Source organism: Protomyctophum parallelum (assembly GCF_964188405.1).
Source record: "Protomyctophum parallelum genome assembly, chromosome: 20".
In the NCBI taxonomy this organism is placed as follows: Eukaryota; Metazoa; Chordata; class Actinopteri; order Myctophiformes; family Myctophidae; genus Protomyctophum; species Protomyctophum parallelum.
Window position 1 is genome coordinate 19,446,396 of NC_139718.1, and position 14,875 is coordinate 19,461,270.

Below are 14,875 nucleotides of genomic sequence, written 5' to 3' on the forward strand. Positions count from 1 at the left end.
AAAGACATGAACTGGTTATATCAGAGTGGTGATTTAGGCTCGATTCTCAACCATTAGAAATAGGTTTGAGGGACATAATACATAAACAATACAATATTAAATATTAAAAAACGTTTTAAAATGCATGTTGTAAATAAGAACGCTATGCAGTCATTTTATATGTTTTTCCCCAGCATGACTAACTTCAGTATGATTGGTCCAGACATAGATGCATACTAGATGTATAAATGACTAATCAATTCTCTATAGTGTGAAATGTTATATAAAAACATTTCCCCTTTGTTCAATAATTTGATAATTACTGCCACTGCAAGGTATACATATCCTACAAATGGTCTCCTAAGCAGGCAAATCTTACGAGCGTCCTGGTTACTGGTGATATATTCCACGAGAGTGTGCTGGGACAGACAAAGGTTGATAAATAATAAAGTAGATTTTCTCCTGATTCGTCTCTGAAATAATAATTTTAGTATGAAAATACTATGAAAAGACTACTGTAGGTGCAATTTCCCATTGACATATTAAAAAAAAAACATTTATTAATATACAGTGTAGTTCTTTATTGATCCCCGGCATAGATAATTCAGGTGACGTCAGCACCACAGTATGTAACAGCTTTACAAGTAATATTCAAATACAAATAATGTTAGAAAGTAAGAGATCACATATAAAAAGAAAAATATGTAGTCTGACCTTAGCAATAGGACTGACTGGGATAACGGTGTATAAACAATTTCAAAATAAAGATATAGGCATAACATAAGGCACAATGTATCACCAGATTATGAACAGATACTATGTTATAGTATAGGACTATAGGTCAAAGAACAAAAGAATAGCAGATGCTCTTGATTAGAGGCTATGAGATACATGCAACTTGTTCCAGTCCAATCCTAATCCTTCTAGCCTCGCCCCTAGAAAGACCCACGTGGGTCAAATCCTTATTTTTGTTATTTGTTACATTATGCCCAAGACACATTAAACGCTTTAACTACTGTATATCCTCGACTCATTTAAATTAGCCAAAGGGCTTCTCTGTCTTCAAATAACTATGTACAGACTGTAATGTGAGGCTGATATATGTTAGCCTCACGTTGCGATACTAATATACCACTGCGCTGGGCTATCCGCCTCGGGGCATATGCATATGCAATAGGGGCGGGTGAAGTGTGGCTGCGCCAGGCTAGATATATGTACCATGTAAGCCAGCCTACACAGTAGGTATACAGATCATATATTATGAGCAATATCTGTTGCCAGTGAAACATAACAGTTGACCTAAGTAGGCAACTGCCATGATAATTTAGTGCAGTGTTCCCAGTATAGCCAGTAAATACTATTAATCTTCAAAATCAGAATAGTCACTTTCATATTCATAAAATTTGGCTGCACAGTCTTTCCTCAGCATTAAAGACATGCAGCTGAAATGGTAACGAACATTTGGCATCTGCCCCACAGTTTCCCAGGTGTCCGCCTCTTCACAATAGCACTCGATGTTCTCGATGAGTCTACATGAAGAGAGACCAATAGCCATGTGTTAAATATATGCTGTGGACAAGAAGCCACCTTTTCCCAGGCATTCATGGAGGCAGTGTCTTACCTGTGGTTCTCATCCCGCCCTCCTAGTACGTAGATCTTTCCATCCACCTCAACTGCGCAATGCCCGACACGTCTCTCTTGCATGGGGGCACACACGGTCCATTGATTGGTCTTGGGGTTGTAACATTCCATCGTGTTCTCAAAGATGTTCACAGAATCATTATGCTGTCCACGACGTCCACCTACAAGAAATAAGAGTTTAGTGACTTGTAATGGGCTCTATTATGTGCCAAACTACAGTGAACAGAGTCCATTATGTAGCTAAAATGAGTGGTTTTACTATGGTGGAACAACTGTAATATATTTACTCAAGTACAACTTTGCATTTTTACTTTACTTGACGTACTGAACATATAAACAGAGGTGCTACATTTCAACACATTTTAAATCCGAGGCTTTTTTGGTATACTATTTAAATAGTTTCAGAAGAAAATGCTGCCATTTGCCCCAGAGTGACTGCAAAAGATTGCTGCTATTTGTGACATAGCTGGTACAATGTACAATGCTGCCCTCCAACTGTATATACTTTCCCCATTTCCAACGTTTTTTATATTTTAACACTTGCTTTGGCAATGAAAACATATATTTTATCATACCAATAAAGATCCTTTGAATTGAATAGACCATTCAGTAAGCCCCACCCACTCTGCTCTGCCAGAATTTAACAGATTTATTTACTAGTTAGTTTGCAGATTTAGGGTGCTTTCACATTGGGACCGTTTGGTTTCCTTAAAAAGGGACCATGATCTGATCTGTTTACCCCTTTGGTCCGGCTGGTGTGAACGTGCATTCGAACTCTGGTGCAGAATAAACAAACGGACCATGGTCCGGCTGAAAATGCTGAATTCGTTTTGGGTGTGAACTCATTCAGACTTTATACAGGACCAATAGAAATGTAACCAAAATAGCCGTTGGATATTGTTAGCTTGTAGATCTGTTCTTTTTAAGCATATGCACCACTGCGCAAAGTTATGATGTAGCTACATGCAGAATGCAGATACACGTCTTGTGTCTGCCAGGCTGTGCAGTTGGGTGCATGCTGGGTGGATACAAGCGTTGCTCAGATAACGCGTGTTCTCTCATCTCCCAAGTTTGATGTCAAATAAGCCTAAACAGAGCGTTGTTGTTCTATGCATTAGATTACTGTCTCTCTAGTCATCTGGGTTATTAAGCGAGCTGGGCAGTGCATGTCTGAAGAGAGAGAGAGATTTAAAATCACGAACTTTGGGTTTGAAAGTGCCCTTAGTTTATCAATACAAAATGTACATTAAATGATAAATTATGTATTACGGATTAAGTTATCCAGCAGCACAAAGTGATTCAAATCCCCCCCCCCCCTCATTTACCAGCTGCGACATTAACATGATGAAAGCATTTAATGCATTAATACTTTAACTATATATTTTGGTACTTTTACTCAAATGAAGCCGTGTACTTCTTCCACCATTGACTAAGAACCTTTAAGAGCAGAATGATACCTATTACATAGATCTTTCCGTTGAGAGTAAGGATAGCTGGAAAGACACGTGGGGTATGCATAGGAGCGACTTCCGTCCATACAGATGTTTCAGGGTTGTATTTGGCCACATTGCTGATTGAATGCGAATCTTTATCTACACCTAGGGCCCAGGAGTACAGACAGACAGACAGACAGACAGACACACACACACACACACACAGCACACCAAAGAAAAAAACATCACACAGGTGACGCAATAGGGTACCGAAGTCCTGACGTCACTCGCTCATCCCCTCGAAGTAATTTCTCTATGGAGGATAACATGGGGTCATCTTAAAATCGTAAGATGACCCCATGCTTTTTGGACCAAGCATTGTGGTCCAAAAATAAACAAGCTGTCTCTGCGTTATTGTCAGGGAGGTGTCTCTGTATCGTTTGCAGTCACTCATATGATACAGTCTACTTCTAGCGAAAATATAACTAATTCAGCAGCAGTAACGATAGCATTTTCTCTCAGTCAGTTGATTAGTTGAGTGAAACGAAATGTTTATTTTTCAAACAGTTCTTGTATGAGGCAATCTAAAATCCACCTATGGGGATTACAATGCAAATAAACAGTACATGGACCCGTGGATTTGCACCCTCTACCGATATTGACGTTAGACTTTGGTGCTCTATAGACATTCCACACAGCTTTGCTGATGGCAATTGGCTTCAATAAACTGAAATACTACATTTTAGCCAAAATAAACTGTGCCACCAGGGAGGAAAATTATAACTCTTGCCCTCACTGGGATGGAAGAAATCCATTACCACAGTAGTGGATACAACGGGTACAGCGATTACTCTTGGCAACAAGTACAAGTACAAAGTATAATTGCATGCATTCCCGACTTGCAGATTTTCCAGTGTAGAAACACACACCTTATGAAACCCAGCAGGCTGAGCCTGCATTTGCATAAAACTGTTCCGTACCAAGAAAATAGAGATGTCCTTCTAGTGCAGCCACACTGCGTATTGCGTTAGAAGCGAGAAACGCTTTCAGATCGACAGGTTCCATGAGCTGCCAGCTGTCAGCCTTAAAGTCATACCGCTCAATTGAGCGCCACGGACCACCCATGGCATACACGTAGCCATCTAGTGTCACCATGCCTGTAGAACATGTGGAGTTGTGTAGAAAAAAGGGAAAAAAACTCATTAGAAGTAATGTCAAGTGATGTCCTTGCCATTTGCTCTATACAGTCTCTCCTTGGGTAACCAAGGCAACAACACTTTTTGTAGTTTTTTTGTAGTTTGAAGCACTAAATCCATAATTAAAGGACCACTTCACCACTTTTCAACCTATAATAGGACTGTGGGCAGTTCAGAAACCGTCTTCCAGTGACATCATCGATGGGGAATACAAGCTAATAGAAACTGCAGGATTTCTAGTCCTGAAAAGTTGCAATGCGAAAACGGAAGCCATCGTTCACACGATAATGAAAATCTAAACATTTTTGTAAAAGAATATTGTTTAAAAAATAATCTGCCTAATGATGATGTCACAGCCCTCCTATGAGACACAGACTGAGTAGAAATGATTATTAGTGAGGACCTATTATAAGAAGATAGGTTGAAAAGTGGTGAAGTGGTCCTTTAATCAAGGCTGCGATATCAGGAGTGAAAGTAGTGTTACCTTTCTGCTGCTCTACCTCACCACTTCACAATTACAGTGACACTATTTAGTTCTATATTCAACTGTAGAAAGGTAATTTCCATATAATTATATAAGCAACGAAAACCAATATCGTCCAGAAATCTAGACATATCTATCAATATTGCGCCGGCATGCCGGCACACACACACACACACACACACACACACACACACACACACACACACACACACACACACACACACACACACACACACACACACACACACACACTTAACAATCTTACTGAAGTATTCACGTGGTTTATTCATGGCAGCCAATGAAGCCGACTCCCATGAGTTATGGGAAACGTCATAGCGAAACATCTTCGTATCGTGAGAATAATGCAGTCCATCAGCCAAATACAGAGTAGATGAACCTATGGTGGGAGAAGAGCAGAATTAAAACATTGATTTATGCCTTAATTGTTAGAGCAATAAAGATGTAAATAAAATCTTTTGATATTACTCCTTCAGATTCTGTAAAATAAAATCATGTAAATTGGTTCACAGTATCTCTATAGACATATGATCAAGATCTGTCCATATTCCATCCTGATTGGATAAAATGTGCGTGTGCAGGATTCGTCCATTTTGAACAAAATGCCTCAAATCATGAACGCAGTGTGCAATTTCCTTGACATTTTGCATGCGCGTTCCCACTAGGCTGTGAAAGAAATACCACCCTTTTCACATTGGCCTGTTATAGCGCAACAAGCAGGTCGATTTTTGCTAAACACATTTTTGGAGCAAAATGCATCAAATCATGAAAGACTGCCGTGAGAGACCTAGAAAGAAATTGCACCCTTTACACATTGGCCCATTATATTGCCACCAGGAGGGCACACTAACCTACCTGTGCTTTTCAATTATTTTTCACTCTACTTATGTGACCATGTATTTATACCCTGTTATTTGTTGACTTGGGTTTGTGACATTTACTCACCACGCTTAAACATAGCTGGCATCGTTGGCAAACATCCTTGAGTCTCCTTTGGCAAACGTCCTAGTGTCTTCCATAGATTTTTCAGGGGATCAAAGATCTCAATTTTGTCAAATACCTCGCCCGAATTGTCTCCTCCCACCATCACTATTACTTAAAAATACAGGTGAGAAGGAACAAGTGAGTCAGAGTAGTTTTAAGAAGATATAACTCTTAAAGGGATTGTGACATTAAAAACATATTTTTTGTTTCTTAATTTCTTTCGGTTTTCTCAGCTCAATTGCACCCCAAAAAAACTTTTAACATTCAGTAGATTTTCTGTGGTGTGGGGTTTTCTGGCTCAAACAGGTGCTCTGAGTTTTCTGCTGTTTATGAGACAGAAAATCCTATATGTCAAAGGGATTTGCCAGCAGATGTCACTGTTTTGCCTGTTTTCATTGCAGCTCAGAAAGACTCCAGCTCCAGACAACAGAAAATCCACTGAATGTTCAAAGTTCCGGTTTTTGGGTGTAATTGAGGTCATAAAACTAAAGGAAGAATAATGTCATGAAACCTTTAAATCTACTCTTTGCAAGTGTGTACATTGGAGGAAATTGTCAAAACTAGAAAAACACTGATGTATATTAGGGATGCACGATAATTATCTGCCCGATATCAGGAATTATGACATCATAATTGTCGGCCCGATAACATTATTAATAGCGCTGATGATTATTTGTTTTATCTGCTGATTGTTTGTATCTGCTGACAAGCACCCAGCATGTCATATGTATGACTGTATACTGTATTTGCTTAGGTCAGGGGTGTCCAAACTTTTTTCAAAGGGGGCCATTTTAGAAAATATTAAAAACACCCAAGGGCCAACTACATTACCAAATATAACCAGACGTGCAAGGTAAAAAATAAATAAAATAAATAAAATAGACTTTCTTTGACCCCTTCAGAATGAGACAACAAGGAATCCTGACAAATTATATCTGAGAAATGCCCAGGTGAATAAAAAACTTCAATGTAAAAATGTCCCATACTGTTGGGTGCTCGCTGAGGTCAAAGCTGTGTTACATGTACCGTTAATCACTAGTATGTCATTGTTATGCCTGTCTACATTTTTTTATTATCGGTTATTAGGATCTGTACTTCTCGTTCTCGGTCTTGAGAAGCAAGAAGTTATCGATATCGGTATCGGCTGCAAAAAATCAATATTGTGCATCCCTAATGTATATACAAACCGTTACAATGTATGAGGAAGGGTACCTGTGGTCCTGCGTGGGCGTGCTGTGTTACAGAAGGGCTGGTCTTTGGCCTCAGAGATGAACCTCTGGCAGCCCTGGTATTCTTTCACCACATCCAGAGACTCAATCACAGTGTGGCGGTAGGAGGGGCTTATGAGAGGCAGACGGATTTGCTCTAGCACCTTAAAGAACACAGAACGGATACAACTTTACAGCACCTTTCCAAAAAATTGTAATATGATGGAAAAGTTGGTTTATTTCCATAATTCCATTCAAAAAGTTTAACTTTCATAGATTATAGATTCAGTGCACACAACATAAACGATTTCAAGTATGTATTTGTTTATCTTTACACAATTGTGGCTTCCAGCTCATAAAACCCTCTAAAACATAAATTCAAAACATTTGAATACTGTGAATTAGAAATCACCAAGCAGAGTTGACCAACACCTGCACTGGACATTGCACCCCGAATCAAGACTGACTGCTTTCTTAAATCCAAGGTCACCGCAACAGTCTACCAGAATGTTTTAGAGGACTTCATGATTTCTTCTGCTAAAGATCTGTATGGAGATGCAGATTTCATCTTCCAGCAGCACCTGGCCCATGCCCATAACGCCAGAAGCACCACAACCTGGTTTAATGCCCATGCCATCACTGTGCTTGACTGGCCAGCCAACTCGCCGGACCTAAACCCCCTTGAGAATCTATGGGGTATTGTCAAGAGGAAAATGAGGGGCACCAGACCCAGAAACAAAGAAGAGCTGATAGCAAGCACCAAGGAAACCTGGGCTTCCATAACTCCCGGGCAATGCCACAGGCTGATTGCCTCAATGCCACGTCGTATCGAGGCAGTGATGAAGGCAAAGGGGTTCCCAACCAAGTATTGAAGATTGACATTTCTGTTTTGAAAGTACCATATTTTGATTGATTTGATGTGATCCTAATTTCTCAATGTGGCATTCAGATTAAAACATTCATGAGTAAATGTTGATTTCTTCACAGTATTCAAATTTTTAGAAATTCTGTTTTAGTGGGTTTTATGAGCTGGAAGCCAAAATTGTGTAAAGATAAACAAATAAACCAACTTTTCCATGATATTCCAATTTTTTGGAAAGGTTCTGTATATAAAAAACATGCATAGTACCAGAAAGTACCATATGCCACACATGTATTGGACACAAAAAAATAAAAGACGTTCCTTTCAATTGATTGATGTTTCAACCGGCTGGCCTCCATCAGAATGAACAAATGTTTCTGTTCTAGCAACTACCTGCATTTAGAACTATCCACGCATCGACAGGCAGAGACCTCCGACCGTCTAACAACAGGACAATACAAAACAAAAACCTTTTCAAAGTTCTGCCTGCGGGTAGGACACTTGTCTAACCACAGCATGGCAGCTTCAAACACCATGTCCTCCTTGGGCACATTGAGATGGTCACTGGCAAGAATCTCTGTCAGTTCTTCCACAGAGAGAGACAGGAACTCTTCCTGTTGGTAGAAAAAAACCAATACAGTAGATTAGCTGACAGGTGAAATAAAACCCTGTTCCCTTACTTCATACTGAAGTAACCTTTTCTCCTCTGATGAAGTCTCACAGTTGGTAGATGATTTGTTTACTGAAATTAACATGTGACTGTAGCTTATTAATCCGTTCATTGGTGACAGGTTGAGCAACAGAAATAAAACAAAGTTATGAAATGTATGATACCTCTGAATCACTGACCTGCTGGTATAAGTCACAGAAGTGTTCCAGAATATAATCCCAGCTTTGGTCTGCCAAGATTTCACAGCATTGGGCCTCAGCAAAGCAGTTAATCCCTACACAGTTACTTATATCCATATGACGCTCCATGTAGTCACAGCAGGCCTCTCGAATAGCAATGACATCCAACAGGTTTGATGCTACTAGTAGGGCCTAGACCAAATAAAAAAAATATATATTATTAAGCACCAATGTTGTGTAGAAGGACAAACATGTAGACAATGAATAAGATTTATGATGATAATAATGTACCTGCACATTTGCATCGGAGATAGACACCTCTGAAGTATAGGCATAGTTCACCAACATTCCAAACACCTGAGGTTCCACAGCACTGATGGTCACCCTTTCCTGTGTGGACTCCAGCATGCCAGACGTAAACATTGCCTGTGCAGGTTGAAAATGGTTGGCTCGGGGGTGTTCATGGGTTAGGCTTTTATTTTCAACGAACAGGCTGGATATAGCGATTCCCTTAACAACAGCAGGTCAATAAAAGATTACCTCAAAGTAAGGGCTGAAAGAGGCCAGCACATAGCGATGGCAGGGGAACTCCTGCCCCCCGCAGCACAGAACCACATCACACAAGGCCCTGTTGAGACGCAGCCTGTTGAGGCCCTCTAACATCTCTTTGGGATGGGTGGGATCCACGTACACCTCAGTGTCCGCTGAGGACAGCGATATACTGGTGTCGTCCTCCTGAAGTGCAACAACAGCATCCAGAGGGAGATTTATAATCAGACAAGTAAAAAAATATGTGAATAATGTGGCTGATCTGGTAATGTGGCTTGAAACTCTCCATGAGCTTTTGCCTTGTGAACCCTCTCCTCCTAAAATGCAGGTGGTGTTGATCACACCGAAATGCATCACTACAAATGCAAATGCTTCATGAAACGCCTTGAAAAGCAGAGAGGCAAATAATACAGTGTGTACAGACAGACAGGCATCCAGTTTGTATTCTGCCCTCCTGTGCTTGGTGTATCAACACAGCAGCTTGAACACAACAACTCACATGGTAGTAAGTGTCCAGTTTCATTCTCTTCGCAGCCTGTCCTGGTTCACTCCCGGAGGCAGCAGCCATGATGTTCTCAGCTACGGCTGAAGTGAGGTTTGGTGGAGGGGGTCACGTCTGCAGAGAGAATACACAAATTACACACCAATATTGTTACAGCTGGCTACACGGTACATCTCATCACCTGTTGATTACAGTGATTTAATTCAGTTCAGGCTGAGCATAGTGAAATGAGGTTGTATTGTGGTCAGATGTGTTGTGCCGCATGGCGAACAACAGATCAACACCTGGGAGATAACGTCAAAGGAGATCTACCGACAATGGACCCTGCTGAACCGCCTGCGTACTGGGGTCGGCTGCTTCAAATTGCCAATGAAGAAGACAGTGCAGCATGCGAGTGCAATTAGCATGAGCAGACTGCCGACCTCATCCTCACCAAAATGTCAACCTGTGTAGAGTAGACCACCACCTTTACTTTGGAGGCCAGCCTCTCTTTGATGTGGGACTGAACGACACCATGCTGCAGTGTTGATTTCGTCGACTTAATACTATGACGAACAATGTTCGTCGACTACCTTTTTTCACTGACGAAAACTAAATGTAAACTATATGAAAACTAAGCTATGACGACTAAAACTAAGGCTAAATCAAATGTATTGACAATTTTGTCAAATAAAAACTACACTAAAATGTTAGGAAGGGATTGTGGACAAGAGATCCAGTATAAGTAATTTTACACTTGGTTGCATGCTGAAAATAGCCGATCTACAAGGTCACAACGCGTCGCGCTGAGCTTGTAGATCGGCTATTTTCAGCAAGTGTAAACACTTGCTACATTTGTTTTACAACATTAAAGTCTACATAAAGTCTACTTGTAGACCAGGCCCATTGCAAGTTGCTGTACTCTGTCGTCAACCCAGCCATTCCAATTTCCAGCCTATCAAAATGGGCAGAGGTAAGGTGGGTTCTGGGAGTGAGGCCTGACCAGTTTGTTTTTGAAAGTCTGGAGCCTTGATCCTAGGTCCTTTGAGGTGCTGTGGTCCAAAGAGGATGAATTCAGTTTTTCCCAGGTGTAAATCGTGTAATGATAGTTTGTCATCAGCGAGCCAGGTGCCTTTTCAACCTGCAGGTCATCCGCCAACAGGAACAAGTTGCAGTCACGGGCTATGTCATGAACTCATGTCGTTTACATATATTAGGAACAGTAAATGGTGTCAAAAGCCTTTTGGAGGTCCAGCATGACCATGCCGCAGTATTTGCCAGCATCCACCATGTTTGATCAGTGGTCGCTCAAATAGAGGAGGCATGAGTGGGATCTTCTGAAGCCGGATTGGAATTCGTACATTAGTTTTTTATTGGCAAGCAACTTTTCAACCTGTTCATAGACATTTTTTTCCATAACTTTCGAGAAGAATATAAATAGGGCTTTAGTTGCCAGGGTCTAATTTGTTGCCTTTTTTGTGCAGGGGGCTGAGTCTGAGACATTTGGAGGGGATGTTGTCCTGGCCATAGCTCTGGTCCATAGCCTTACTGCCCTAGAAGCAGTAAGTCTATGGACCAGAGCTATCCTGGCCAGTGGCCTTGTTGGGTTGTACTTGTAGTAGAGCACTCCATTTGGATCTATCAGTTGTTGCCATTACCAGTTTAAATTTGTATTTTCATACTTTTTGTAGAAAGCTTTGGTGTGCTCTACACTAAAACGCCCCGTGGATTGGGAGGGAAGTTTGTTAACCAGTTGTGTCTATAAGATGATGTGCGGCTACTGCATACACTACAGTACAATCCCTTGACTCCTTCAAAACCGTTCTCAAAGGGCACCTAGGGACGTAGCACTGGTCCTCTATGGACCAGAGCTACTAGGGACGCTGCAATTCGAAACTGGCCCCCGTAAATTCGGAATCCCCCACCCCTTTTCCCCATACGTTTCTTTTCCCTTTTATGATGAATTCCTGTTCTGTTCTTTGGCTATATAGAAGTGTCTATAATTTGTACGTCTCTAAATGTTTTGATGAATTGAACAAGGTGGACCCTCTTGTAAACAAGTATAATGCTTTATTGGGTCGTCCACTCACAGTTAAGTCTTTGTATTGAGTTGTGCTGGAAATGTACTGTAATTCTGCAAACTGTTAATAAATATTTCAATCAATCAAAACAAGTGGCCACAACAGACAAACTCCAGTGAAATTAGCTCGTCAACAAATGCTCATAAAATAAACAATATTAGTTTTTCAGTCAGACGTACCAACAAACCTTTTCTTCAGTTTCTCGAGAAGTGTGATTATGTTCCCTCAGCCTACGACAACCTACCTCCTCCCTCACCCTAACCCTAACCTCCCCCGGGGCAGACACCTAAACCTAACCGCAACCCTCTCCCGACCCGCAGCGCACCCCCGGGGCAGACACCTAAACCTAACCGCAACCCTCTCCCGACCCGCAGCGCACCTCGGGGCTGAGGGAACATAGGGCTGAGGGAACATAGGTATGACCCCATTATATCATAGCCGTTTGTGGCGCCGTCTAGGGCAGCGTCTAGTGAGCTAATCTAGTGAGCTAATTTAAGGCTTCCGGTGGACGATCTCTTCAAAATAAGAGTACCCTCTAGAGTATTGAAAAAAAGTTTAATTTGCACATTAAAACTACAAATTAAGCATTTAAATGATGCTATATGATGCTATAAGACACACATTATGTTTCTGTGTAAGAATAAGTAATTAAATCATTATAATAATAATAATAAAGTTATCTAAATGGATAAATGCTATTCACTGGAGTGCATGGACTTTATAAAGTGGACACTGGACAAAAGACGGCTCCGCGAGGCAACTATCTGGACATACCCGCACGTTCGGGGAGATGTCCTCTACCACACCCCACTCTCCGCTAAGCGGGAGAGGTGTAAAATGCACAGCAGCAGACCTTCTACTGTGGTCAAGGCTGACAAAAAGTACCGTTTCCGGACCCAGAATGGACACTGGACAAAAGACGGCTCCGCGAGGCAACTATCTGGACATACCCACGCGTTCGGGGAGATGTCCTCTACCACACCACACTCTCCGCTAAGCGGGAGAGGTGTAAAATTCACAGCAGCAGACCTTCTACTGTGGTCAATGCTGAAAAAAGTACCGTTTCCGGACCCAGAATGGACACTGGACAAAGAGGCCTCCGCGAGGCAACTATCTGGACATACCCACACGTTCGGGGAGATGTCCTCTACCACACCACACTCTCCGCTAAGCGGGAGAGGTGTAAAATTCACAGCAGCAGACCTTCTACTGTGGTCAACGCTGAAAAAAGTACCGTTTCCGGACCCAGAATGGACACTGGACAAAGAGGCCTCCGCGAGGCAACTATCTGGACATACCCACACGTTCGGGGAGATGTCCTCTACCACACCACACTCTCCGCTAAGCGGGAGAGGTGTAAAATTCACAGCAGCAGACCTTCTACTGGGGTCAATGCTGACAAAAAGTACCGTTTCCGGACCCAGAATGGACACTGGACAAAGAGGCCTCCGCGAGGCAACTATCTGGACATACCCACACGTTCGGGGAGATGTCCTCTACCACACCACACTCTCCGCTAAGCGGGAGAGGTGTAAAATTCACAGCAGCAGACCTTCTACTGGGGTCAAGGCTGACAAAAAGTACTGTTTCCGGACCCAGAATGGACACTGGACAAAAGACGGCTCCGCGAGGCAACTATCTGGACATACCCACGCGTTCGGGGAGATGTCCTGTACCACACCCCACTCTCCGCTAAGCGGGAGAGGTGTAAAATTCACAGCAGCAGACCTTCTACTGGGGTCAATGCTGACAAAAAGTACCGTTTCCGGACCCAGAATGGACACTGGACAAAGAGGCCTCCGCGAGGCAACTATCTGGACATACCCACACGTTCGGGGAGATGTCCTCTACCACACCACACTCTCCGCTAAGCGGGAGAGGTGTAAAATTCACAGCAGCAGACCTTCTACTGGGGTCAAGGCTGACAAAAAGTACCGTTTCCGGACCCAGAATGGACACTGGACAAAAGACGGCTCCGCGAGGCAACTATCTGGACATACCCACGCGTTCGGGGAGATGTCCTGTACCACACCCCACTCTCCGCTAAGCGGGAGAGGTGTAAAATTCACAGCAGCAGACCTTCTACTGTGGTCAACGCTGAAAAAAGTACCGTTTCCGGACCCAGAATGGACACTGGACAAAGAGGCCTCCGCGAGGCAACTATCTGGACATACCCACACGTTCGGGGAGATGTCCTCTACCACACCACACTCTCCGCTAAGCGGGAGAGGTGTAAAATTCACAGCAGCAGACCTTCTACTGGGGTCAATGCTGACAAAAAGTACCGTTTCCGGACCCAGAATGGACACTGGACAAAGAGGCCTCCGCGAGGCAACTATCTGGACATACCCACACGTTCGGGGAGATGTCCTCTACCACACCACACTCTCCGCTAAGCGGGAGAGGTGTAAAATTCACAGCAGCAGACCTTCTACTGGGGTCAAGGCTGACAAAAAGTACCGTTTCCGGACCCAGAATGGACACTGGACAAAAGACGGCTCCGCGAGGCAACTATCTGGACATACCCACGCGTTCGGGGAGATGTCCTGTACCACACCCCACTCTCCGCTAAGCGGGAGAGGTGTAAAATTCACAGCAGCAGACCTTCTACTGTGGTCAACGCTGAAAAAAGTACCGTTTCCGGACCCAGAATGGACACTGGACAAAGAGGCCTCCGCGAGGCAACTATCTGGACATACCCACGCGTTCGGGGAGATGTCCTCTACCACACCACACTCTCCGCTAAGCGCGAGAGGTGTAAAATTCACAGCAGCAGACCTTCTACTGGGGTCAATGCTGACAAAAAGTATCGTTTCCGGACCCAGAATGGACACTGGACAAAGAGGCCTCCGCGAGGCAACTATCTGGACATACCCACGTGTTCGGGGAGATGTCCTCTACCACACCCCACTCTCCGCTAAGCGAGAGAGGTGTAAAATTCACAGCAGCAGACCTTCTACTGGGGTCAACGCTCAAAAAAGTGCTGTGCCTTGGGGCATTGACAATTATTTAATTAACGAATTAAATAACCTTATTTTATTCTGAAGGCAACCGGATGTCTTAAATTAGCTAGCTCTCAGACAGGAAGTTCTAAATTAGCTCATAAGACG

At 42.9% G+C, this 14,875-nt stretch overlaps 1 protein-coding gene across 1 annotated transcript; it reads right to left on the minus strand.

The window, feature by feature from the left end:
* Positions 1–575: 575 nt before the first annotated feature.
* On the minus strand, positions 576–12,004 carry LOC310877849 (kelch-like protein 21). Its single transcript, XM_083791810.1, has 13 exons — positions 11,945–12,004; positions 9,703–9,819; positions 9,195–9,389; positions 8,946–9,080; positions 8,655–8,846; positions 8,276–8,419; positions 6,948–7,107; positions 5,697–5,846; positions 4,999–5,130; positions 4,034–4,210; positions 3,078–3,218; positions 1,601–1,781; positions 576–1,508 (listed from the first exon to the last, which is right to left on the minus strand). Exons 2-13 carry the CDS (start codon positions 9,769–9,771, stop codon positions 1,340–1,342), a joined length of 1,845 nt encoding a protein of 614 aa, XP_083647936.1. The 5' UTR covers positions 9,772–9,819; positions 11,945–12,004; the 3' UTR covers positions 576–1,339.
* Positions 12,005–14,875: the final 2,871 nt, after the last annotated feature.